The sequence below is a fragment of the Podarcis muralis genome, chromosome 5 (assembly GCF_964188315.1).
Source record: "Podarcis muralis chromosome 5, rPodMur119.hap1.1, whole genome shotgun sequence".
Classification (NCBI taxonomy): Eukaryota; Metazoa; Chordata; class Lepidosauria; order Squamata; family Lacertidae; genus Podarcis; species Podarcis muralis.
Genome location: NC_135659.1, coordinates 30,880,598 through 30,908,428, shown reverse-complemented (window position 1 = coordinate 30,908,428; position 27,831 = coordinate 30,880,598). Strand labels below are relative to the sequence as shown.

At 42.6% G+C, this 27,831-nt stretch overlaps 1 protein-coding gene across 1 annotated transcript; it reads right to left on the bottom strand.

The window, feature by feature from the left end:
* Positions 1-374: 374 nt before the first annotated feature.
* GTF2B (general transcription factor IIB) lies at positions 375-27,831 on the bottom strand. The gene is made up of 7 exons (XM_028732864.2): positions 27,711-27,831; positions 22,024-22,130; positions 10,045-10,178; positions 5,064-5,210; positions 4,798-4,927; positions 2,993-3,274; positions 375-835 (listed from the first exon to the last, which is right to left on the bottom strand). Exons 1-7 carry the CDS (start codon positions 27,725-27,727, stop codon positions 702-704), a joined length of 951 nt encoding a protein of 316 aa, XP_028588697.2. The 5' UTR covers positions 27,728-27,831; the 3' UTR covers positions 375-701.

Sequence of the window (27,831 nt, the reverse complement as noted above, 5' to 3'; positions counted from 1 at the left end):
GTTCAATTAGTTATTAACAGGACAACATACCTGGGAACAAGGATGGCAGAGTCTCCTGTTCTCATACAAGACCAGTCTTCAGAAATCTTCCTCCTATCAGAGACTAAACAGCATCCAGACCACCACAAGCAGGAGCAGCAGAAATCAAATCGGGTGAGTCAAAGCTCAAATGCTTGCAGAAATGTTACGCATATCATATGTTCACTCTGGATTGAAACTTCCCAAAATATACCTTGCATTTAACCCAAATAATAGTTCTTGGGCAACAATATAAAAATGCTTGAAAAGGAACCGAAGAATTTCAAAAGATGATGTATGCTCCAAGTTGATGTTTATTTAAGACAGACACACACAGTGAAACTTGCAGAACAGTGTAGGTTTTTGGAAAACAGTTTATTCAGGAATTAGAATCTGAAATATTTTCCAAAAAAACAACAACCAAGATCTCTATGAAAGAAATCTAAGTACATACAATAGGAAATTGATGGCTGTTAAATAATTGCTTTCACTAATATATACATAAAAAATGCCACAAAATTATTTTGTTTACACCTGGAATGTGTGCTCTGACTCCTCAGTTAGGCTTTTTCACATAGTTTTACCAGTTCCGCAACTTGAAGGCTCAACAGTACCGTTTTTATACATATCGCTTTTAAGTCAAAATCAAAACCTCTGTGGGCTATAGACGTACCCTCGGAAATTCACAGCTGTGGCAGTTTGTCCACTGGGGTATCAAATTTGAAATCAACTGGGAAAAGATCAGGAGCCCGTGGATAAATCAACCTATATGACTGTCTGATTGTAACATCAGCTACTCCGGCAATGTCTCCAATTTCTGAAATGAAACCCAAGGCAGACAAGTTAAAATGACAAGTAGAGTTACAAGGCTGGAGCGTTTCCAAAAAAACAACCTGTAGTTTCCCCAATTCTTCCTGGTGCTCAGCTTCAGACAGTGTAAAACAAACAAACAACCTTTAAAAGGCTGCTTTCAGTAAAAATCTCAAAGCTTCTCAAGAGCAATGTAGTACTACAATAGAAAGACGGGAGAATATGATTTTGTCGGGGCAGCCAATCGGAGATCACACTGCACTTACACTTGGATATGGTCTTTTATTACCAATCAGACCTGGGTCCAATTCAAAGTGCAGGTGTTCATCTCTTAAGGCCTTAAGTCAGGTATGGGTAACCAGATGTCACTGGACCCTAATGCCCAATTCTGCGTCAGGCAGGCTGGGGCTGAATAGGGTTTGGAGTCTTTACACTATCCAAAGGGACACAGATCCTCCACTCCTGTCTTAAGCAAGCCACATCCTGAATACCTGAAGATGCACCTTCCATCCCCCATAACCCTCTCATTGGACTGGACTTCATCAAATGGGATTCTACTCCAGGTGCCATTGCCTTCAGTGGTGTGTGTGTGTGTGTGTGTACAACTTGCTTTCAATAGAGGTTCATGTAGCAATTTAGGTTAGCAGAGCAAAACATCCCTGGCTTTGTCTGGTTGACTAGACCTGCTGTTCTGTTTGTATTAGATAAAGGACCCCTGGACAGTTAAGTCCAGTCAAAGGCGACTATGGACTGTGTGGCGCTCATCTCGCTTTTCAGGCCGAGGAAGCTTTCCGGGTCATGTGGCCAGCATGACTAAACTGCTTCTGGTGCAACGGAACACCATGACGGAAACCAGAGCGCACAGAAATGCTGTTTACCTCCCTGCCACAGCGGTACCTATTTATCTACTTGCACTGGTGTGCTATCAAACTGCTAGGTTTTCAGAAGCTGGGACAGAGCAATGGGAGCTCACTGTCACTCTGATTCGAACTGCCGACCGTCCAATCGGCAAGCCCAAGAGGCTCAGTGGTTTAGACCACAGCACCCCCCACACCCCCCATCTGTCTGTATTACCTGAAGCCTGTCATCAACTGATTTTGTATTTTTTAGCACTTCGATTATTGATAGCTGTTTCAAAAGCCCTTGACTGATTGCCAAGGCATGAATTCAGCTCTTACAGTGTTTCATGCCCAGATGAGAGGAACCTTTACTCCCAGGATTTGCAGAGAGCTTTGGCTTTCCATGTGGTTAGAACTGGATCAGTCCACATAGGAACATTTCCATCCTTTCCCCATTTAAGGGATGTACCAATGGCAACCTTGCTAGACAGAATTGAACATCTTACTAAAAGAGGCAATGCCAGAGTTTAGAGAGGATTACATTTAATTTAGACCACTTAATAAGGTATGTTCCTAACGCTGCATGACAACACACATGTTCTGAATGTGTGTTTTTTTGGGGGGGGGACACTTGTTAGGAGTTTTAATTTTGTTTTAAATGTACTGGTTGTTTTATGTTTTTTATTATTTTATGTGTAAATTGCCTTAAGACCATGGTTCAGAAGGAAATGAATTATTACTTTGTATACCGCCCTATACCTGCAGGTCTCAGGGCGGTTACAACACAAAATCACAATATAAAAACACAAAATACCTAATAAAAATTCAAACCACCCAACAATCCACCCCCTCCCTATTTTCAGCCAAAGTCCTGGTTAAAGAGGAACGTTTTTGCCTAATGCCTACAGCTGTACAATGCAGGTGCCAGCATAATAATAAGTAAAAGCTCACTAAGTGTGCCTAGCTATTTATTACATTTGTATCCTGCCTTTCTTCCAGAGGTCTCAAGACAACACAGATCTGCCCCGCTATCCTGTAAGGCAGATTAGGCCAAGAGATATTTGAGTATCTCAGCCCAGCATTACCCAGCAAGCTTTATGGCTAGGTAGAGATTTGAACCTGGCTCTCTCCAGTCCTCATTCAACACTAACCAGACTGGCTCCTTAGCCTTGCAATTACTCACATGGCTTATTACTGAGCTACTTATACACCTCAAATCATGGCAAAAGGAGGATCCTTATAGTGCTTTCTGCATCAGTGATTACTCTTTCCTTCTGAACAAATGACTTAACAGAGCTAAGGGGAGGGGGAAATGGAAATGTTACCTTTCTGGGTTCTCTTCTCTGCGGAGGCTTGTGAAGCCATATAAATAGCTGCAGCTGCAACTGAGATGGGACTCCTCCCAGGGACCAAGTCTAATTCCACAGCTTTACGGGCAATGTGCGTTGCTGCCATCTGGACTTGCTTAGGAAGACCCAGGTTTGAACAAAATCTGGACATGAAATCTCCAGTCGTGATCAAATCCACACTCGTTTCCAAAGCTTTCAAGATGAGCTTAAAACACCGGCCTATTTCTTTTTTGGAAATTCTGGAGACAGCACATATTTCTGAAACGAGAAAACAACAACACAAAAACCACCCGCAACATTAATGCTGGAACAGAATTGCAGTAAGTTAAGGATAATAACGCTCTCAGTCCCTTCTCCCTGCTACCAATTAAAGCTTAACCCTCTGTTTAAGTCTTCGCAGCACAAATATGTAACTCAATCTATGTAGTCAACAAAACCGGCACCCACTTTTAAGAGAAACATTCCATTCAAAGTCACCAAGGAATTACACTGAGGAGTGAGCATCAGTTCAAGAGCTATTGATTCAGTTGTTGGGTCTCAGAACCACAGCACAGGTTTTAATTTAATAGAATGATTTCGTTAGGACTCAGGCACAATATGTAGGGAATGCAGAAATTAGCAGCATTTTAAGAGCAAGCCACAATCCTCGCCTGCGGGGAGGAGGAGCGAGAGAAAAGAGCAATGTTTACCAATAGTTTTCCAATGCAGGGAATAACTGAGCAGGTTCTGAGCAGCATGGAAATAAAACTCTTTATTTGCATACATCTGCCCTTTCATGAATCTTCCAGTCCATTCACACTGTTAGCTAGTATTTCTCTTCCCACAAGACAAAAAAAGGAGAAGCCCACAAAACAAGTTTCACTGGAATAGTATGCACATTAAAGACAATTTGCTTTGCTGCATGTGTTTAATTATTTAAATTACATCATTAACGTATATTAGGATGCAATGCTAATCATATTCTCCACGATCCTAAACCTGCTTGCCTTTCTCACTTTAAAATTTGTGGGCCAGTTTGATCTTGGGTGGAAATTATGGGAACCATGCATCAACATTCTGCAGGGCAGATGGAAATGACTTGGTGAGGCAGTCCTGTAAAGACATGGACACATGCCAAGCGCTGTCCAACATACAGCTATTCAAAAAATGATAATAATCAAATCAAGGAAAGAGGTGTATGATAACTATAGGCTCCCATGAAGCACAGATGTTATACTCAGTGACTCAATGCTACCATACAATCAGCCATACAGCTGCGTGGCTCTTAGGCGGCAGTCTCTACGTAACTCCTACCTTTGGACTGGGCTCAGGGAAAAGAGGGTGCTCCATTTCTATACCTAAGTGTCTGGCATGCGCCCCCAAACCGCACAGCCAAATGCTCAAAAACATTCTGCGAAGTGTCTTCTAATCAGTAGGGCACATGCCAGAAAAAGTAGTTTTCATCATTTATTCTACAAATTATTGGTTTTCCTTCGCTGTAGAACTGTCTTGTACTGAACAGTCCCGATACGACATGAGCATCTCAGCACTCTTAAGCCGTGTCACACAGTAACTTGTTGATAATAACAATAATCGCCCGACTGCCCCCTTCCCAAACAGTTTGCAGGTAATTTGCACAAGTGATTAAAAGGCAAGTAAGATACAAAACACGAAGCCCACTCCTGGGAATCGCAGGTTTTGCTTCGCTGCTCTCGGATACTGAAGAACGAGGTGGCAACTTGTGCTAGCTGAAGATACTTTGGATGATCCCGGATGAAGCCGACACTACGCTGCCCGCTTACCTTTGAACGTTCTGGGAACGCCCTCTTGCCTGCAGGCGATGTAGAGGCAAGCGGAGGCAATGGCATCGTTACTTCTCCCCTTCAGGCTCTTCTGCTCATAGACTTGCTTGAATAAATTATTGGTTCGATCCTTCAAAGCAAGCAGACAAAATTTAATTAACTCCAGGCCATTTAATTAGCAATAATATCAAAAATTCATGCGCTCATTATATTATGCTAACTAAGTAAACGCCAGAACAATTTGAGAGAGGGAGGCATGAACTTACAACTATATTTCGGGGGAGGTTGATTCTGTCTGCCATGCTAGCGATTTCTTTGAACGCGTTCATCATCGCGCGGTCGGAACTGCTCATGGTCCTCCGGTTTTGATACTTTGAATTCCCAAATTCGTCAAAACTGGCTGCGCCCGTGCCCTGCAGAAGAAGGGTTTACAATGTGTCAGAGATTGCTGGAATTTGTACCAGTTAAACACAGTAAGACCACTTTTGCACTTACGTGAGGATTCAGTGGCTGCAATAAGCAACACCTATTACAACCTCCTAGTAATGAAGTCATTAGAAACAGATCACAATGCAGCAACCTTCAGGGGGCTGTCACTATTTCCAAGTAGACTACAGACACGGTGGTCATAATGACCCTCTTTCATTCTCTAGATCAGGTTTTCCCAAACTTGGGTCTCCAGACATTTTTTAGACTACAATCCTGTCATCCCTGATCACTGGTCCTACTAGCTAGGGATGATGGGAGTTGTAGTCCAACAACAGTTGGAGACCCAAGTTTGGGAATTTCTGCTCTAGATGAAAAGCACACTTTTAGTGTGTTTTGCCATCCTTATTTCAGTCGTTCTTCAAAGGCCAACACCACTCCAACTTCATGTAGTCTCATGGCGAAAGGAAGTCCCGGTTGCTTACATGGGAAGTCCCACATCAGGTCCAGGGAGGTCCAGCAATACTTTCACCACAGGACCCCTACCCACTCAAAAAAGCAACAACTTGCAGTTGTATTGAACTATGTTTTACCCCCTGAAATTGATGCGACCAAGTTAGTCATGTCCATTTAGTTCAACAATTAATATAAATTTATTTCAAAATTCAAAATGTTTCCACTGGTCCAAATAAAGGTTGACAACCCCTGCTCTATTACGTAAATGCAAAAACTGTATTGCTCATGAGTCCAGCTGTTGCTCTCTATGAAAAACACATGTAATATACACTGCACAACCTAGCAAAATTCTGGTCATCTCTACATTTTCCAAGAATGGCTCAACATAGGTTTTCAACTGTGACTACAGTGGACTCACTTTATTCCAATTTCAGAAGCAAACACTACATTTTGTAGACAGCAAACAGCAGGGATAGGGTGCAGAAAGAGGAAATGAGAGTCCTAACAAATCCACTGCTTCTTCCTGGGCAAACAACACAGCAAGCAAGAAGCCCACCAGAGGTGCATGTAGCGACAGAAGACAATGTCTGGAAGCAGAGGAAAAAATACTGCCCTAACCAACCTGGTCCCTTTCCCAAACATTCCCAGATTTTGTGCATCTGGACACCAAACACATATCTTCCATTTTCATATTGAAATAGTTAAATACAGGGAGGGGGCAACCCTTAGCAAGGTGGCTTCTAATTCCACTGCCCCTGGGGTTAGGCTTTTTCCTCCTGCTGCAGGGGGGTCTGACCCCTTGCCAAAGTCGTGACCTTGACACTCCTTTGTTGTCTGGGATCTCTTCTGTCTGCAGGGCTAGTCAGCTAAGCAGGTGACTGGTTGCCAGGCTTCCTGTGCCACCTGCTTGGCCAGCTCAGAAGAATTCAGCAGCCAGAAGCTGTCCTGCAAAGAGTGATTCTTCAATATGTCTTTCACAGCCCATATTACCAAGCTGGCTGCTCTTGAGGTAGAGCCTCTACGGTACCTTCCCAATACAACAAAAGAGAGTAACACAGCTTACAACTCTGCAGGAATCTTGCTTCTTTGAGGTCCACTCATCACCTACTGATACAGTGGTGCCTCGCAAGACGAAAAGAATCCGTTCCGCAAAGCAAGCCCATAGGAAAATTCGTCTTGCGAAGCACCTCCGAAACGGAAAACCCTTTCGTCTAGCGGGTTTTCCAACTTGCGAGGCATTCGTCTTGCGGGGCACCACTGTACCAGAATGTTTGAGCCCTGGACAAAGCAGGAGTTAGCCCTTTCCCGACTACTTTTCTTCACCAGACAAGAATGAAATCTGGGTATAACCTGCACTTTCATCTTCACTTTTGGGCAATACTATGAGAAGGTTCAAAAAGTGGGGGCTTCATGGAATATTTGAACACAGCCATGTAGGCAGTCCACTAATGACTGCCTGACCAGTCTGCATTACAATCGTGAGGGCAAAGGAGTCCACATTTTCTCTAACATGAACATGGATTCTCACAGAAACGCTGAAGTCTATCATTGCACAACATGGCATCCTGTAAAACCCTGGCCTCTATTAGTACTAGTTAACCTTATAGCATCCTGGTCAGAGCTCAATCCTTGTTTGAAAAGACTGGGGAGATCATGGGAGAAATAAAAACGAACATAAGATGATACACACACTTTACACAGAATAATATATAATAAGTTATGCTATTTTTATATACCATCTCCTGATACTGCTAGTTCTTCCAGCTATGGAAACTGCTTGTGATCCGGAAAGGAAAACTAGTCAGCAACCCCCAAAATAGCAGTGACAAACATCTCAGTGATACAGAGCATGCTTCAGTTCCTTTTTCTTTCACCGCACAGCTGGTACAACTCTATGTTCAAACAAGATAAAGTTGATGAGCCCTGGAGTCTACACAGCACGCCTTATGGATATGCAGGGAACACCAGTCCCTGGTAGTTGTGTGAACATGGATGTCAAGAAAGCAGTGTTAGAAACTCAGCTATATCAGCTAATCACCAAACGGCGCCTTAAACCTAGGTTGCGGTCGCCACAACGGACTGTCTACTCACCATTTTTCTTTTTTGGTGGGGCTTATTATTACTGTTACTGTCATTGTCATTCATTTCTATGCTGCTTTATATTTTAAAGAAAAAAATCTCAAAGTTTACAACATATTAACATCAAATAAAACAATCCAGAAAAAAATAGTGGGAAGATAGCTCCACAGACTGGCTGGTTGGCTGACACGCAGCAGCGTCTTTTGATGCTGGGGCTTGCTCATAAGAAAACGTTGTTGCACACCAGCCAGATGGTGGAGATGTCAGTCACCAAACCTGCCGACAAGACATCTTCACTTGGTGGCAATTCGACCCACACCAGTCACAAAATGTGCCCGGTACCTGGGGAATTTTGAACAAGCAAGCAGACAGCATTTCTCTGGCTGGGACTATGTCCGGCTAGCCAGAACACTTTCCTTCCCTCAGGGTGGAGGCCAACATGCGACTGGGCAGGCAACACCTCCTTTCTCTTTGGGGAAGCTTCAAGCCAGCTTTGGGGTCTATCAGTGTTTTGTGCTTCCTGAGCCCAGAGGCTCTCATTGCAGTGCCTGATGCTTCTGCTGCGGCTGCAAACTTTACTTCCTCCTGCTTCAGGCATCGGCTCTTTGCACAGCACCTCCTTCATCTCTCACTCTCTTCCTCTGTTGCAGCTTTCCATCTGTGGGAGGAGAATGGAGCCCGGCTTGTTCTAGAACGCTCAAGGACGGCTCTCTGGCCTGCCTGCCCACCTGCCTACCATGAGGGGTGCAGTATTAGCACCCAAACACCAACACTCTCCCGCTCCCCTTTGCTCTCACAATCCCCTCCCCCACCTCTCCGAAGTTTTCTCCTTAAGTATTGCAGTTTCTGCTGGCCTCCTAAATTGCCATGGCACTTCTTGCTTTTCTGGAGCACTGTAGGCTCCCAGCTTCCTCTCTCTAATGTTAGTAGGCAGATGTAAGTCAACCCTAGCCTTTCTTAATCTCTCTTGACCACCTCCCCTGCCCCCTGCCCCCTGCCCCCTCCCCATTTCCTTTTCTCCAGGTGCAGCATCTCTCTTGCATCCAGAAACATCACGTTCATCAGTTTATGAGTACAGTTTTCTGCACATTTCCCTATCAAAGGGCTTCAGTTATGGCTCGTTTCTTTCCCCCAACCCCTTCATAAGTGCCCCACCCCTAAACATTTTCTCCACTCTTAAATAGGTTTCTTTGGGAATGGCATAGCTATTGCCATCGTTGCATAAGCTTTTAATTACAGTGTGGCCATCTTTCTCCCTTCCCCAGTTTAATAATCTGTTAACTTTGTGTTGCAGTGGTATTAACACAATGTATATGCTCTGTTTCTTGTTTGTTTGTATGTGTGTGTTTTACGTTCCTGAGAAGTTAATTAAATAAGCCTGAGGGGTTACTTGGATGCTATTTGCTGGGCATCAGTTGGTTTACAGACTGGTTTATAGAGATAGATAACTTGGCTAAAGCCTGCAAATGCAACAAAAGCTCAAGACCAAATACAGGAGTGCCACTGCCTCGTGAGCTAGGTCGAATCCAGCAGTGGTAACTCCAGTGGGATAGTACTCCAGTATCTCTTCAAGACCTGTGGTGGAAGTTGGTCCATTAGGGTGAATTGAGCAAGTGCCCCACCAACCTCAATGCCTTCATCAAGCCCCACCTACCTTTCGTCTGACAAACAGCCCAGGGGGTGGCATTGCCTGTCAGCTTCCTCCTCCTGAGTCTAAAACAGTGCTGCCCTTATAGAACTCAGCAAAGAAAACGGCAGCTCCACCTATCACAGAGGCTGTGACTTTTCCAAAAAAAGGTTTTCCCTAGTGAGAGCCAGTGTGGTGAAGTGGTTAGAGTGTCTGTAGGACTAGGACCCGGGAGACCAAGACTCGAATCCCCACTCAGCCATGAAGTTCACTGGGTGTCACTGTCCTATACATGCCTAAATGTAAGTCCTTCTGTGTTCGCTGAACAACCTGCTTTGCTATACAACTCTCCCATTACCACAAACTGGGGAGGGGGAGGGGGACGCAAACAAATTATCTACGAAAAAGTAAACAGAAAGAGTTGCTGAATTGGGGAGGGGGGGAAAGGCAACTAGACATTCTGTTTTGGTGACCACAATCCAGGTCCCAAGAGCCATGTGGTGAATAGCTTTTCTACCCCAGTTTCTAACACTGTGCACAGCTTGCTTATCCCCAACTCTGCACTGCCACTTTAAGAGCAACAATATCCAAGTTTCTGCCAAAATCTCCCTGCTGCTGTACAGATCTTGTGCATTAATGCATTTCGTGATTTATATTACCTTGCCAATCATTGTAGTCAGATCACCGTCACTCAGAAGAGGATTCTGGGTATCTCCAACTCGAGACGGGTCTTTGGTTGCTTTGTCATTGCTGAACGTTCGCCATTCTGACCCTACATCTATGACTCTGTCACCTGAGTATGCAAAAAGCATTTATCATCATTCTTTTGTTTTTGAAAAGTCTCAAGAGGTTCACAAATATGCATTCAGAATCATTTCGTTTACAACCGCAGCAACCATTTAGACAACATTCAGGCAATCGTTTTAAGTCAATAGTCGATAGTTTTGGGTGTGGTTTTTTTACACAAATTAGGAAGTGTGAGGCAGAACCTGTCTCAGACAATCTCTGGTCTAGCAACCCTAGTGACACTTTGCAGATGACAAGTAAGTAATGAAGTTAACAGAAACACTTCCAAGAGTTCACAGGGGAACCAGCTCTCACTCAAGGATGCTCTCAAGTAGTGACTGCATCTGAGTGGTTAGAACAAGTGCATCCAATGTGGTACTCTCCAAATAATGTTTGCTTACAACTCCCATCATCCCTGCCCAGAGGCCATGCTACCATGGACCAATGCAAGTTGACATCCAACAACATCTGAAGGACACTTATGTTGGCTACATAAGTGTCTGGGCTAGAACATGGGAACCTGCAGAGCACAGGCACCTCAGCTGGTCCAAAGAAAGCTCTGTTGCACTTCCAGGCAACATTAACAAGGCTCTCTATAGGTCTGCCAAACAGCCTATGGTCAGACCTACATTAACGCCTGCTTATTCCATGCTACTATCTGTTACTGGATTCAGCAGGCTGAAGGCAACACAATGAATGGAGAGGTCAGGTGTCATATAACCGCATATACACATGAAACTTTTACCAATGGTAACCTGCAAATTAAGGTTGATATGCAACTCCAGCTTTCCAGCACCAAAGTAGAATGTTGTGTTTGGAAGCTTATCATCAATGAGGGCAACTTCATAATGGGAAGAGTGTTTCTAGCTACCCCACCCTTCTCCTTGGAAGCCTTATAAGAAGCTTCTGCAGGAGAAGGACTGAGCAACATCACAGGGGGGTGTTTCTGGGACTAAAGAGAAACTGTGAAGCTCCCTTGGTTTTTTTGCTATTGTATGCAACATGTTGCTAATATTATATTTACAGTACTGAAATGTGGTTTTTTGTATATTGTATTTTCGCTTTGCTATGTTATGAAAATGTTACTGTGTTACTGTTTTGCTATGTTGGGTTATTATGAAATTGTTTTGTAGCGTTTGTTTGAAATGCATCCCTGTTTCTTTTTTTGCTAGCTGCTTTGAGCATATTTTTGTGTGTGAGAAGGTTGTATACAAATAAAATGAGGGAAGGCAGGAAGAAACCTAATTCAGCATTTAGAGACACTTCAACGATAACATGAACAGTAATGCTATAGCTAACTTGCCTATTTTGAGTTCACAGAACCAATAAAGCTGGCTGCTGTCTTTACGAAACCAGCAGATGCCCAGTTACAAGCTGTTAACGTACACCTCTACATATTGCAACAATATTCTTATTCTAAAAGTGATACCCCAAACTTGGGACAGATCTTGGAAAACAAAACACTTGACAGCGTGGCTCAAAATGAGAACCTTGAAAAATAATGAATTTTGACCCCTTTTTGTTTATACAACTTTTCTGCCTCCACATCTTCAAGTCCTCCTCTGCCGTCACAGACAACAAACTTGATAATATTTGCAATTGTGTCTTCATTTATTAAACCAAGATATTTATCTGCCTTTTGCCTACTGCTAGAACCCCTTTGATCCTCCCTCTCTTTGTCCAAGCCACAGATAAACCAGGAAGCCTCTAATTAATTACAGTTTCCCATTTCATGTGAAACTATGGTTACAAGCTGTGGAACAAACCAGGGTGTTAAACTAACTTCAAGCTGGTTAATCCTGGATGATTCCAAAGCTAGTAACCAAAGTTTCCCTTTAGATACATAACAATAAACATTCCTTTTTAACCAGGGCTTTGGTTGATTTGATTGACATCCTATGCCCTTTTAAAATGTGTTGGGGAGGGTTATTGGGTTGTCGTTTTTATTCTGATTATGTATTTTGTGGTTTTATATTCTGATTATATTTTGTGAACCGCCCTAAGACCTGCGGGTATAGGGCAGTACATAAATCCAATAAATAATATATATAATTAAGAGGTGTGATTGGTTGATTGAGCAGACTGAGGCAAACAGAAAGAGCTGTGTGGTTGAGACAACCTCCAAAAGTTGCCCAAATTAAGGGTGGAATTCAACACTTCCCTCATTGTTCCATCTGCACAAGCATTCCAGACAGAACGATTCCCCTCTTCTCCCCGCACACTGTTCTAGGGATTCTCCAAAAACCCTCAGAACCAATTTGGGGACAAGGCAAGGGGTAGGGCTGGGCAATATCTGGTTTTCAACGTCATGTTAATATCACCAGCTAACATTGTGATATACTGACATATCACGATGCCTGAAATAAGGATGGAGCTATGTAGAGACACTGGCTGGCTTCACCATTTCCCCCACATTGTGATTTTTGCTGGCACCTGCTCTTGTGATTCGCTGTCCCTGCAGGAGGCAGGAGAGAGCTGAGCTGGCAGAGTTAACAGGGGCTGCAGGAATCGAGAGGAGGATTGGCTGGCTTCACGGTTTTTCCCACATTGTGATTTTTGTATAGCGCGCACACATGTAATGATTCACAATATACTGCCAAGTCAAAAAAAATTAAACTGATATTACGATATGGTTTTGAATGATATATGATGTATCTCTTAGCCTTAGTGGGGGGAGCCGAGGTGGGAAAGCCCTGGCTGAGCTGGTTAGATGAATTCCACCCTAAGAATGCATTGCTTATTTTTTGAGAATACAATGACTGTAATATGAAAATAAATTAATTTGTTTTATTAATCAACTAGCAGTAGCTTTGTTTATTGAAGTGTTACCTTAGCCTATGTATCCTTCGGTATTTAAAAAAGGAATTATAGGGGTTTGGCAATCAAGAAATAGATTTAAACTAAGCTTGCCTTTTAACAGAGCGTCAACTAACACCAGTAGGCAGGTTGTTGTTGTTTTATAAGTACTGAATATGGTTTTAAAATATTAGAACCTTTCAGATGCAATTTTTCACTAATCAAAAATAATCTGAGCCAAGACTCCATTTGAAAGTACTTTTATATTATACTGTTTCTGGTATAGCTAGAGTTATGCTCCATTTTGATCCTATACAGATTTTGAGATTTCAGAAGAAAAGATTAAGAAGCTTTCAAGTCAAGATGAGCTTCAAAGTAAACTTTTACAACAATATCTTTCCTACAAAGTATTTAAATAAAGACGTTATATATGCAAATGGAGAGAACATTCTGGCTGCACCACAAATTCCCAATGTATTTTTTAAAAATCTGCTTAGCATAAACTGTGAAGACTGATTTGCTGCTAATGAAGTGTACTCAGATATTCAGCTGCTGGCTTGTTATCAAGACTGTAGCAAAGGGAAATAATCAGTCATTAGAAAAGAATCCAGATATAGTCGTGATTTCATAAGTCGTAAGTATGCCAAAGCAACAAGCTTCATGGAGTAGCAGCTATTTTCCAAATTATGACTCAGAAAGGGCTTCCCCTAGAAGATGAGACTTTAGAGGAACAATTAACAACTAAAACTGATCATACTGGTTGCTTACAGTGTCATTAAGGAGATGTATACTACTGCTTTATTATCTCTGTCCAAGGGAGGCCTGAATACTGTGATAGCAGATTGACTACACAGAGCAATATGAAGGTAGCCAAGCAGTTTCTCCTGTTAATGGTTTGAGATGGCAAATCTTAGAAATATACCCACCCTTATGTTACAGAAGCTGCACATTAGAGCCACACAGCTGAGAATGTTTATGGGCAATTAGAATAAAGAGAATACTGTTATTTTTTTGATCCCACAAAGTGTATAAAATCTAGTACAGAGGTGCTCAACTTAATGCTTAAAACTTCAGCACAAAGTTTCCAAAGGATAACAGCTGCAAATATTTGAGAACACAAATTAAATAACTATTGATTGTCAAGAGGGTATTGTTCTGAACCTGGAGCAGAAACATAATGACATAGAGAGAGCTGTAAAAAAGGATCAATGGGATAGGAATGGGGAGGAGGGAAATAGTGAAACTCTTGAACCATATTTGAGATGTTATTCTTTGCTCTTACGTGTCTGCAGAGGATTTTTTTGATTTTTTTAAAGGATCAATCAGGAGTAAGATTATCTTTTTAAAAAGTGAACACAGCATGTATGGCAATGAAGGCAGGGAGCCATTATTCCCCCATATAAGTTTAAAATAGGAGAAAGCATTTTCCTCTTTTGGCCTCTATGTAAATATTTGATTAAGCATTGTTCCTTCTAAGGCCTAGCAGTCTGGTTACTGTTTACTGCATCTAAAAAAAGCAAATGTACTTGAAATTCTGGTGTTGTATAAATAGAACAGTGAGCACAGCAATGATGTAATATTTTTCCACACAAGTGGGAATGACCTATATGACTCACAAAAGGGATCTGCCCTCTTGTGAATTATGCACCATTCCTGCTTTAATGACAAGACTGTTTTGTCGCTGCCAACTTTGGCAAAAAAAGGGGGGGTGTATCCCTGAGATGGCAACGGAAGTTAAACAGAAAACTATTCAGTGTCATATACCAAATATATTTAAGCAGCACACTATTGGTTCAATTTTTTTTATCGTGGTAGAGAAAATTATCTGTGTGATTCTGGAAAGAAATGAAAACACAGTTACAACAGAAGGTGTGCATTCTATCTAAAAAAGGGTATAACCTACAAAACTAACTACAAAGCCCATCAGTTCATTGAAGATGTCCCAACTATTGCTGCTAGTAGGTATTCTTCAGGGATTTTTCAAATATTGTTAATCATTATTTTTTACTGATGATATTTCTTTAAAAAAGAAACTATGATTGAAGAGACTAAAGGCCACATAGGTGCCACATAAACTGCATAGTACCCCAAGCAGTAGAGAGACAGAAATGGTTGTATGTTTTATGTTTCAAACCTAGACATAACGAGAGAGAAGAGCAGAAGAGCAAAGCTATGAAGAGGCATGGAAAACAAAAAAGGTTGTAATGGTTCAAAGGAGAAGGGACCTTGCTGGAGAGAACTAATGGAGGTGTCAGAACATTGATGCAGTCAGCAAGGCAGGAGCCTCCGAGAGGGGGAAGGAAATCAAAGTGTGATTAAAGGTGCCAGAGAATAGGAAGTAGCAATAGCCAAGAAGAAAACAACACGAAACAGAGCATTAGAAGTAGAGATTGAAAGGACAGATATTGGCAATGCTGTTAAGAGAGAGGAGTTAGGGTTTGGCAATAAATGAATTCTGCAGGAAAGAAGAAAAAAAAGAACACAAGGCTAAGTGCCTGGGCAAAGAGGCTGGATAGTATTGATAGGAATGGTGGGGGGGGGGGGAGTTTTGGAAGATAGCCAAGACATTCTATTTTGAGCATGTTGATCTTGAAATGTCAGTGAGTCATCCAGGTTGAAGAGTCAGGGGCAATTTCAAATCGAGATTTTAATTTACTTTATAAAAGAGGATGGCACTCTTCCAGAAGGGAAAGAAACTGCTTTCACGGAGTTGCCCTTTTACTCATTTCCTTATACTGCTCAAGTAGTAATACAGAAATATATTTGGATTAAGTACAAATACAATGAGCATCCCTGTGTCTTCAACACACACAAGATGCATATGGGGCAACATACAAAGTGGCAAATGTGGAGAAGAGTGCCTGTTTTTAGATCTGCGCTTGAAGTGCAGCAGTACAAAAAGTCACGATTGGCTTTATACTATTCTGCAGCTACTGCTGCTTAGTCCTTAGCTACTGGTGTTCTCTTGCTATAAGGTGAAGACATATTCCTCCATGTACTACTTTTATCACTACTTTAGGATTCTTTATTTAGAGGAGTATATGATCTTCTCAGTCTTGAAAGTTTATTCACACCAGTAAGTGCTTTAAATGAATAAAACACACTTCTATCTATTAAAAACATCCTGGCATTTTCGAAGGAAAGTTAGCCTTGCTAATATTAAAATAAAAAACATATATACACCTACAGCACCCAGCCACTCATCATATAACACAAAAGGAACCATAACTTCCGAGATGCTGCTAGAGTTGCTTATTAAAAAAATACGATCTTAAACAGATTGTTAAATGAAGTTAGATTTAGAAACAACTGTCATCATGGGCCAGGACACAACTCCACCTTTTTTTCCAGTTTCTGCGTATTCCAGTTTTCTTAACCTACTAGTAAGTTAGCAAGAATTTTATTTTATCTGTAGAAGGCTTTTGTATACCAAGAGGCCAAAACTTAAGTGAGTAAGAAAACTTCACATGAACTGCAAATGAATACGTTAACAATATTTAGAACAGAAATCTGAAATCCTAAACCTGAAACCTGGAAACACAGGGAAAAAAGACATTTTAAAATGCATGGCAGAAAAGAAAAATCAAATCACATTTCCATGAATCTAGGTGATCACTGAAGAGGAATTTAGCTCTGAACAAAACTGTTACCCAGAACAGAAAGAGTTGAATGGTCAGTTACTTCTGCAATTGTGAAGTTTAGTGAAACAGATACCAATTAGAGGACAGCATTAAGACAGCAAGTTAGAATTCTGTATCGTGGATTGATGTGTTGGCATTTTGTCTAACTTTTTGCTACATAAACAGTGCACAAGGTTCTAAGAACATTTAAACAGGAGCACACAATCCAATGGAACTTGTCCAAATTGTTAATTAGGTAATGTGCTGCCATCTAGTGACTGGTGAAATGACCAGACCTCCTCTTCAAAAGTAAAAGTTCTAAGACATCAACTTTACATTTTGGTTTGTTACTAGGGTTTTATAATATTTCATTTAAAATTGCTAGTAACAATTATACAAACCATAAATGGTAAAGTTACATATGGTAAACTATAAAATGTTCTCTCTCTTTTGTTTCATTGGAGTTTTCTGCAAAGTAATGTAACTGTCTAGAGTTCAGTTTCACACCTCAAAGGTTTCTTTTAAGAGTTTCCCAGTTTGAACGTTGGCTCCTCTTTTCAGCCTTCCTTAGCTTTTGTCCCCAGCCACCCATCACAACCCAAAGCAATAATCTGTTTCATAAGTGAGCACATGAACAATTGCAGACAGCTTGTTGCTGCACCAGAGGATATGCAGTCTGGAGTATGAATTCAACACTGGGATTAGAAAAAGAACAGAACATAATGCATCATTTTCTCTCACACACCAACCAACTACAAAAATGGAATTCTCAACCAGAAGAGGCAGCAGTTCCTTTTGAGTTTCTAACTTCCCAGAAGTGCACCCACACAAATCCAATGTCGGTATCTAGGCCAGAACTGAGTAATACAACTGAAGGTGATAAATAAAATTTAGATGGTAGACCTTAACTGCAGATGCCAGAGACTTAACCCTGGACCAGATAAAAAAAAAGTACTCTACCATTACAGGGTGGCCTTTCCTTAAGTAAGTTGCTATGTTACTAATGCTTTAAGCATCTAAGAAATTGTGTTCAAATACACAAGATGTGAGGGGAATAGCACGCCAAACTCTGCCAACTGTCAAGGGACTAAAGGCACTAGCAACTCCTCTAAGAAAGAACATAATGGCAAGAGGGAAAACTAGACTGGCACTATCCATTGACCTAGGGAAGAGAAGCAGCAGGAAGCTTGTTATACGCACAACAGCCAGAGGTAAAAGGGCTGCTGGGTCCCTTATATATACAAGCAACAGAACACCACCCCTGGTCCTCACTAGATATAAATGCTTATTGAATTACAGCTTGTTCTGGCATTGTTCTGACCTCCCTCCTCTACCTTTTCCCTTGACTTCTGTTTAGTGTTGCATGTGTAGGTGTGTTTTGGTAAGCCTCAGGGAAGGGCCTGCCACGTTGACTACCACCACTTTGGGATACAGTATTTCTCTGAAATAGTGAAATAAAAAAATAATTTTAAAAAGCCAACGGAGGCCTGGATGAAACCTACGTATGTCATCAGTCATTAATTTTGTGCCAGGATTAGAAGAGGAAGTTCTGTTTGGCAGTGTCAGTTTTCTCATTTTTTATAATAAACTGAACGGATGTTGAAAATGAAAGTGACATTTAAATAGGAGAAGCATGGAGAGAGTCCTAGAAAAACCAAGTCGTACAAACAGATAATTGTTTAAAGAATGCCCTTACCAAAGAATACTTAGTTATGCATACTTATAAAATCAACACACTTCTGATGCATATTAATATAGTTCTTTAGAGTAGTGGGTGGAATGAATTGAGGCTTTCAAGATTTACTTTGCTTTCTATTAAAATCCCAAGGTTTACCAATCACACTCAGGTGCAAGCAGTGGCTCATCTGTAGAAAAGAGCATCCAGCAGATGTTCTCTGGTAGAAGGGGGACATCAATTACTGCTGCTATTAAATAATAGTCAGAAAGTGCTGCAAAGCACACAGTTCTACCAGTAGATTCAAATCTGCCTTTGGCATTCTCCTGCTTGAGAGTCTTGACAGCACTTCACATACCGTATTTTTCGCTCTATAAGATGCACTTTTCCCCCTCCAAAAATTAAGGGGAAATGTGTGTGCGAATGCAGGCTCCATGGCTTCTGCGATAGCAACACGAAGCCTCCGAAGCGCAGTGGGAGCGCTCCCGCTGCGCTCCGGAGGCTTCGGGTTCCTTTCGCTGAAGCCTGGAGAGCGAGAGGGGTCGGTGCGCACCAATCCCTCTTGCTCTCCTGGCTTTGCTTCACTGAAGAGGCGCTGTGCAGCTTTCCCTCTCTGCGCAGCGCCCCTTCAGCGAAGCAGGAGGAGAAATGGAAGGGGTTCCGTTTCTCCTGCCACTTCGCTGAAGGGGCACTGCGCAGAGAGGGAGAGAATTTTTTTTCTTGTTCTCCCCCTCTGAAACAAGGTGCATCCTATGGTCGGGTGCGTCCTATAGAGCGAAAAATACGGTACTTTCTCAGAAGTCCTGTATGACATGCCAGTGCTATCCCTTTACTGCAGGAAGAACAGTGCTTGCTTATAGCCACCTACTAAGTGATGAATATGGGATTTGATCCAGGGATTTGCCTGTTCAGACTCAACCATCATGGGTGGCTAACCAGGTGTCACTGGGACAATTCCCTGACCACTGGCCAACATCATCATCTGAAGGGCCACAGGTTAGCCATACCTGCACTACACTTTACCAGAACTGGATGCCATGGCTAGGTCTGTGTAGGTCTCATAATTCCACATGCAGATTTGGTTCAGCAACCTGTATTTACAGATGAGCACACAGGTGGTTATTAAATGCAACAACCAATCAGAGCTCTACTAGCACAGCAAACCATGCTCCCATTATCACCCCAAGAGTTACCACGTCAACTCCTTGCTTATATACTGAAGTAAACAACTACAACGTGGAATGCCCATGAGGCAGTATCAGTCAGCAAAAATGATCGTGATGTCATCTCCTAAAAGTGCAGGGTAGGCGGAGGCACAGCCAAGCAAATTTAGTATAGCAACAGTTAAAATTGTTTCTAAGTAGCACACACTGCACAAGATTGGTATCTACAGCTGCTCCTGGCCTGGGGTAGCCTGACACTCAGCACTGGTGAGCTACCAGCTGGATTACTGTTATATGGGGCTGCCCTTGAAGGTCTGGAGGCTGCAGCTAGTGCAGAATGTTGCTGCTATAATGGGACCATGTGGATACCAAGTTCTGCACTGGCTGATAGTTACCTACCGGGCCCAATTCATGTGGTTAGTACTACATACAAAGCCCTAAACAGCTTGGAAGCACGTAAAAGAGTATCTTCCTCCATACGCCTCAAGCCCTATGGTAGGCAGTGAAGGCCCTATTAGTGGAGCACAACAGGCTGCTGCCCAGGTGGCATTGTCCCTCAACAGGGCCTTACCAGTGGCAGTTCCTCATTTATGGAGTGCCCTCCCTGGTGAGCTTCGCCTCTCCCCTTCATTATGTATGTTCAGGAGGAATTTAGAAACATCCCTGCTGATCCAGGATTTGATGGTTGAAAGATACTGTTCCTGGCAACCTTGGAATTATTAGGTGTGAAGGTATGTACAGTGGTACCTCGGGTTACATACGCTTCAGGTTACATATGCTTCAGGTTACAGACTCTGCTAACCCAAAAATAGTACCTCGGGTTAAGAACTTTGCTTCAGGATGAGAACAGAAATCGTGCTCCGGCGGCACAGCAGCAGCAGGAGGCCCCATTAGCTAAAGTAGTGCTTCAGTTTCAGGTTAAGTACGGACCTCTGGAACGAATTAAGTACTTAACCCGAGGTACCACTGTAATTCTTTTTAGATGTGGTAAATAATCTTTTTTAATTTTCAATTGTCTTTTTTGTGTTTGTGACCCAGAGCAATTTTGGGAGGATGGGCCAGACATAAATTTAAATAAAGTAATACTTATCTACATCTATTACTACTCACTAGTAGCAAGGAATTTATTTTTTTCTCATGAAGTTTAACTTATCAACCTTTTATCAGTTTCCTTCTTTAAGTGGAAACCTTGAAGAACAGCACACAGTCAGTATTAAAGAAACGAGAAAAGACTTTCAGGGGCCGCAGATCACCATTTCTATCTTAAAGCAACACTTTAGAGAATAGAATAAATACATTAACTCATATTCTCTAGCCGCGTTCACCACCTTATTTCCAAGAGGTCTGATGTCTGTGGAAACCCCAAATCTATGCAAATTGATAAAATTCATTCTAACTGGCAAATCTGCCCCTTCACACGTTAAGCTGTGTCAGAATGCCGAGCACTGTTTTTGAAATTTGGCCAGGATGTTGTACTCCACTGATTTCATGATGGCTCAAGTCTTTAAAAGTTATGAAGATGTAGTTATCATTTCATTATGTCTGATTGGTTCACAGCAACCTGATTCTGCACCACCTAGAGCAGAAGTAACCAAATATTATGTCCTCCAGATGTTATTGGACTGTAATTCCTATCACCCCCAGTCAGCAACGCGAGAGGTCAGAGATGGTGGGAGTTGGAGCTGAACAACACCTGTTTGTTTCTTAAAATATGATACCCATACCTGAAAACTCAAGAGGGAGCTTCTGAAGGCACCACAAAGAATGGCCTGTGAGGAACCACACCCCGCACAACTGAGAAATCAGTTAACACCCGACTGTTTCCAAAACTGTGCAGAGTCTGAGACTTTATGCTCGTAACAGGTCGGAAACTTTTGTGGCTAGTCTTTTTTTGGGTCAGTGTGCAAGAGGTGACACATGGGTAAAATACAGTGAAGTTCAGAATGTCTGCCATGTTTTTGGTAAACCAGAAAAAAATGTGACAGGGCAGTTATCTACAGTGACTAAATTAACAGCAAGTATCTGCATAAACATGGGACGCGGGTGGCGCTGTGGGTAAAAGCCTCAGCGCCTAGGGCTTGCCGATCGAAAGGTCGGCGGTTCGAATCCCCGCGGCGAGGTGCGCTCCCGTTGCTCGGTCCCAGCACCTGCCAACCTAGCAGTTCGAAAGCATCCCTGGGTGCAAGTAGATAAATAGGGACCGCTTACTGGTGGGAAGGTAAACGGCGTTCCGTGTGCTGCGCTGGCTCGCCAGATGCAGCTTGTCACGCTGGCCACGTGACCCAGAAGTGTCTCCGGACAGCGCTGGCCCCCGGTCTCTTGAGTGAGATGGGCGCACAACCCTAGAGTCTGTCAAGACTGGCCCGTACAGGCAGGGGTACCTTTACCTTATCTGCATAAACATCTGTAGGTTACCAAGCTGTTGGATTCTACGTGGCAAAGACTTCTCAAAGATTTGTTACAGAAGTAAATGTGTTGACTGAAGCTCTTAATGCAATATTTTGGCATTTAAGATAACATAATAAATATTATTATAAAAATAATATAATAACATATAATATTTAGAGTAAGATATAAAACTACTGTAAAATTGCTCACCTACGACTAGTCCACATTCTGGACAGATCATATCTCCAGCTCTGTAATCTTCCACCAAAATGGAATCTGGATGGTTCGGACATGTCACTCTTGGCAGCACATCCACCCTTAAAAACAAATGCAATATTTTAGCTTTGTGTGACAACTCACATTAAAAACCATGTTTATGAAAAGTTTGTGAATAAGTGTAAGCCGTTCAAAGCATATGGGAGAAAAGGTTCCAACTAAGTCACTACCTCCAATGAGTCCTTTATTTTAAACAAATATCGTTCAAAGAAATAAAAATACATTTGAATAGGTGTAGACCACTTGCCATTATATTTTATGCAATTTAGAAAATGAGTTATATAAGGGGAAAATGCTAAAGAGAAAACAGGCATATTATGAAAACCCTATAAGACCTCATTTTAACAAATCTGGATGATTACAAAATAACTGATAAGCAGCATTTATTTCAAGAGGAAAACGTTATCCTAATTCATCTTGATCATGCAAAATATTTGAAGTTTTACTAATTTCTAGTGATCTTGTAAAATGCATTAGAATGCTTTCGGAGTTTTAAATGAAACTCAAAATGTGACATGACAGGATATAATTTGCTGTATGTTATATATGCAATTACTTCCTTGGTGATTTGAAAGAAGCTGATAAACATGGCATGAAATTGGTGACAAATCTGTTTGCCTCAAAGACAGAAATAGCCCTGAAATTGATATCTCAACTGTGCTTCGTAATACCAACTATTGCAGCTAGCCATTCACCTTGACAAATCTGTTAAGTGGCCACATACCACTGTGGTCAACTTGTAACAAAAGCAGCAGACCAAAACTTAAATACAGTGGTACCTCAGGTTAAGTACTTAATTCGTTCCGGAGGTCCGTTCTTAACCTGAAACTGTTATTAACCTGAAGCACCACTCTAGCTAATGGGGCCTCCTGCTGCCGCCTCGCCACCGGAGCCCGATTTCTGTTCTTATCCTGAAGCAAAGTTCTTAACCTGAAGCACTATTTCTGGGTTAGCGGAGTCTGTAACCTGAAGCGTATGTAACCTGAAGCGTATGTAACCCGAGATACCACTGTATAAGTATCAGGATACCTCAGGGCTGTTTTTCTAGAAAAAGAGGTGCCAGAACCTGTCCTTTTTTAGGGGGGAGCACCCAGCCAAAGTTGTTGAGCCTCCGACACACAACACGGAATGCTGTGCTGTCCGCAACCTCTGTCGCAAAGCCTCAACTGCCATGCTGCCGTGACACAACACTACAGAGGTGCCGGAACACACCAAAGAGATGCCGAAACTCAGTTCCGGTGAATTCCGGCTGAAAAAAAGCCCAGGGATACCTCCCTATAATGGTCATACCATCAAAAAATGCAAGTTCACCACACAAGAAATCGAGATTGCTACAACATGCCCAGTGGGATTTCTAAACTTTAAACAGAAGCTCCTCCACACAGAACCACATTCTCTATTCTTAAAATGGCTATCATGAAGTAGATGAGCACGAAGCAGGAAGCAGAACTATTATTTAAAACAAATATGCTAAATACACTCCCACTTAGCACGTGAGTGAGTCACAGATGTCAAAACACGTTGAGTATCCAATCCTCTGTATTTATGAACTTAAAAGCACATTAGCAGGGTGTAAATTAGACTGGTTAATGTTAATATAAGAGCTATTTTACCTAAATGCATGTATACAGTACTATGGTGGTGCTTTTGTTGTTGCTGTTTTAAGTTCAATAAGGGATAACTGGGCATTCTTGTCATGCCTGTGGTTGGCTTTATGCTATATATTTGTTCTGAATATTGCCTTGTGATGGCCTACGGCTAAACAATACAAATATTGTATTATAACCAAAGATATGTTTTGTGGAAGGTATGGCTGCTGGTTGCATTTTAATTCCCTTCCAAAATAGATTCCAACTCAAGAGGTTTTCTTTTCTACATAGTTTAAAAATGGGCCAAGCTTTCAGATAGTCCATAACAAATTTGTCATCTCAATGGCTCCCAGGCAAACTCTTGTTGCAATACAGTGCTTAAGCATAGTACAATATTTATGCTACAGAGTGTCAATTTAGGAAATGTTTCATTCAAACATCTTTAAACAGTAGCCTACTTTCCTCAAGGTCAGACTGCCTCAAACTTACAGCTGCTATCATCTAAATTGTTTAACTAACGTAAACACAGCATTTATCTTCCTTTGCGGTAGTCTATAATAAGCTCAAAAATTATCTAAACAAGATGCTCTTTAGGAAGTGAAAAGGGAAGAAAGCAGTCTTACGGAAAGTCAATAAACAGAATTGTATGGCCCAAGGAAGACTTGAAGTAATTGGCTTGTTAAAGGGAGAAAACAATTCAGTCAGGAGCCTTCCTTGGTATCCCCAAAGTAACCAGGACACTGTCAAAATGTTTGCTCGGACCTGTTGCCCGCCAGTCAGCTGGAAATGACAGAAGGCACTTCTCATGGACTTTTTCCCTTCATTTTTAAGTCTGGAAGTGGGTTGTGGAGAAAAGGAAGGAGTGGCAAGAATATCTCAGCACACTCAGGCCTTTGTTGCCAGCGGGCAGCTGGATTTAGCAGGAGGACCCTGCTCAGGGTCTTGGGTTAAAAAAATAAGTCTGATGGGGGGAGAGAAGCAGTGAGCATATCCCTGCAGCCAGGTGGAACTGGCAGTGAACATTTTATTCATCCTGTTCAGAGCCATCGTGTGTGTGTGTGTGTGTGTGTGTGTGTGTGTGTGTGTGTTTTAAAAACGCCTGTTGGAAAGGCTGGGGGATATACCCATGCACTCTCATCTATACTTTCTTCACCTTGTTCAGGGTTTCATCTTGAAAAAAGAAAAGCCCAGAAGCAATATTGGCTGGGGAGGTAGGGCGGAGGGGATATCTTCAAATTTTGTGTTATGCCACAACCCCATGGTACCACTTCCTCTGAAATCAAAATTTGCCCACTGTTCCAATAAAGTTGCCACCTGCTGGTTAAAGTGTTTCAGCCCAAGGGCCTTATATTATCATTGGGGAGCCCTGTGAGGGGCCCTGCTCTAGTTTTGGATTTCCTGCGCTGACCTGCATCATCCACAATGCTTTGGAATTAGCACACACAAAAATTTAACAGCCTTCGTGTTTCTAAGCTCATAATCACAAGTTGTATATACACCAGACAACAAACTGGTAGAGCAGGCACAGGAAAAGAGTCAACCCAAACTGCTAGAGGGAAAAATAACATTTGGCCACACCATTTAGCACTAGTTGGCGCAGATAGTGTCAACGTGAGTAAATTAGTAAGTGAATTCCATGTACAAAATGATCTGTTTCATGTTACTAGTCTAGGCCAATTGCAAATCACATTACTAATCTAGGCTAACTGCAAATCTGGAAAGCAAGTCTAAGTAGTCAGAATGTTGCCCAACAAAGAACTTTCATGGGTGTGCAACTTAACAGTATGTCCCCTGTCTCACAGAAGAGGATTGCAAAGAGTCATAAAGATCCTTCTAAGTATATCTGATGAGGCCAGCCTTCACTCCAAATACACTGGATTTTAAAATGTCAACCTGAACAAAATTAATAAAGCAATCCCAAACTTCCTCTCCTCATCCCTCCAAACCTTATCCAACTTCAAAACAAAGCATTACAATTAAGGATTACAACATGTACAATATAAACATCTCTTCTGACAAAACATTAGAAAAAATAAGAACAGTAGGATGTTGCAAGAGAGGGAGACCCCAACAGACAGCATACAGACAGGACCCAAAACAGCTCTGCTCACACAATTGCTTCCCCAAAAATGTATTACGAAAGCAACTTTAGACCCTAATGTTACAACAAACATTTGCATATACTCTGCATTTAGAAATATCTTGAGGGTGAATTTCCAGCTCTGCCAAAGAGACGTCATCCAAACAAGTGATTTCCTCAACACAGAAACATGAGGCCTAGAAATCAGGTGCAGCCACCCAGAGCACGGCTCCAGGTAAAGCAAGGACTCTTTGGAGATGCCAGCTACTGTTCCTATGAATTGAGCTCCATATTAAAAACATTAGCAGGTTTATCTCCCAGTTCCTGCTCAACAAGCTGCAAGCTAAGGAAGCCCCATCCCGAAGTCAGCTGGCTATCCTGGGAACTCCCCTCAGCAGGAATGGCTAACCTATGGCCTTCCAGATGTGAGCTGTAGCTCAGCAACACCTGGAGGACTGAACAGCAGCCTTGCTCCCAGCACGCCCATCAGATTTCACCCTAACCCTACTGAGATGTGCCTGCCCGGCCCTGCAGCTTTACTGCATCCTTCCCAGTACTGGCAAAGAATCGGGGTGCCAACATAAGCGTAGCCAGGATTTTTGTTGGGCCTTTTGTTAGGGCAGGGGCAGAACCTCAGTTTGTTTTGTATTTTATTGATGGGGGGCAGCTGCCCCTCCCTGACCCCTCTTGGCTATGCCCATGGGTGCCAACATATTTTTAAGAAAAATCTCAAAGTAGTTTACAGCACATTAAAACATCAATAAAGCAATCCAGAATTAAGCATTACTGAAGAAAGATAATGTATACAGCAAAAGCAACATAATGAATAGGAAACTAAACTATTATCTTAAAGAGTTCAAAATAAAATGTTACAAAGGAGGTCAACTACAGAATACATATTTAACAAAGTTAACAAAACAAAATATTAAATATTTCAAAAGAAAACATTTAAGTTAAGTCAAATATAAAACACACAATTAACAAAAGAATAAACTATTCTAAGCATGACACCGCACATGCCCACCATTTGAATGGGAATGCCCATCAACTTTGGGGGAAGGGGAAGCCCCCCCCCCCAATATTTTACTGGAGGGGCCAAAGGGACCTCAGCCCCTAGGAGTTGTCTCCTAGGCAAAGAATCACCCGCCGCTTGAAATGCGGCATTGCTACGAAACCAGTTTTGGGGAGAAAACGAAATTGTCTAAAACTTAATTCAGCGTGGCAATGATTTGGAAAACCAATAAAAATTAATTTGGATGGGGGGTGGGGAGAGAGAAAAGAATTCATGGTATAGCGAGTCACATGGCTTTGGTGGGGGAGTCAAAAGTTGCCTACAAGCCATATGGGGGTGTTCAGAGTGCTGGGAACTGTAGCTCTGCGGTGGGCGAACTACAGTTCCCAGAATCCTTTGTTTTGGAGAAGTCAAAAGCTGCCTACACGCCATATGGGGGGTGTTCAGAGTGCTGGGAACTGTAGCTCTGCGGTGGGCGAACTACAGTTCCCAGAATCCTTTCTGGGGGGGCGGGGAGATGCTTTCAAGGCACCGTCCGTTTAAACGGGGTCGGCGAAGAAGCGCAGGTGGCCTAAGGCGTCCCAAGCCGCGTCCTCCACCACCACCTGAGGCCACCGGGGCGCCTGGAAAGCGAGCAGAGTATCCTTGGCGGCGGCGGCGGGAGTGGGCTGAGGAGAAAAAACCAAGGTCCCGCGGAAAAGGCCGCCGCCCAAGCTGAGGCGGCGGGGGAGAGCGGCGAGCGAGGTAAAGGGAGACCGGATAGGGCAACTGGAGGCGGCGGGCCTACCTTCCCCCTCAGAGGAGCCCAAGCCGCGGCGAGGTTGCGCCTTCCCAGGCCGCTCTCCTTCCCCCGCCGCCACCCCGAGCCCAGACGCACCCCTCTACCCTTTCCCCTGCTTTCCTATATCTAAAGAAGCGCCCGGCAACTTGTGCTACTGACCGGCTGGTGGACGCCATCTTCCTTCCTCCCCTTGCGCGCGGCTGGGCGGCCGGGGCGGGCCGACGGGCTTTTATGCTTTCGACGCCTCGGTAGGCGGGGCTTCGCCGAGGCCGCGGCTACG

Bases quoted from the DNA above. Each gene is read 5' to 3' on its own strand.
- GTF2B (XM_028732864.2), bottom strand. The intron at 5,211-10,044 runs GTAATATAAATC...CTTCTTCTGCAG, and splicing joins TGACTACAATGATTGGCAAG to GGCACGGGCGCAGCCAGTTT. The intron at 4,928-5,063 runs GTAAGTTCATGC...CTTGCTTTGAAG, and splicing joins ACCTCCCCCGAAATATAGTT to GATCGAACCAATAATTTATT.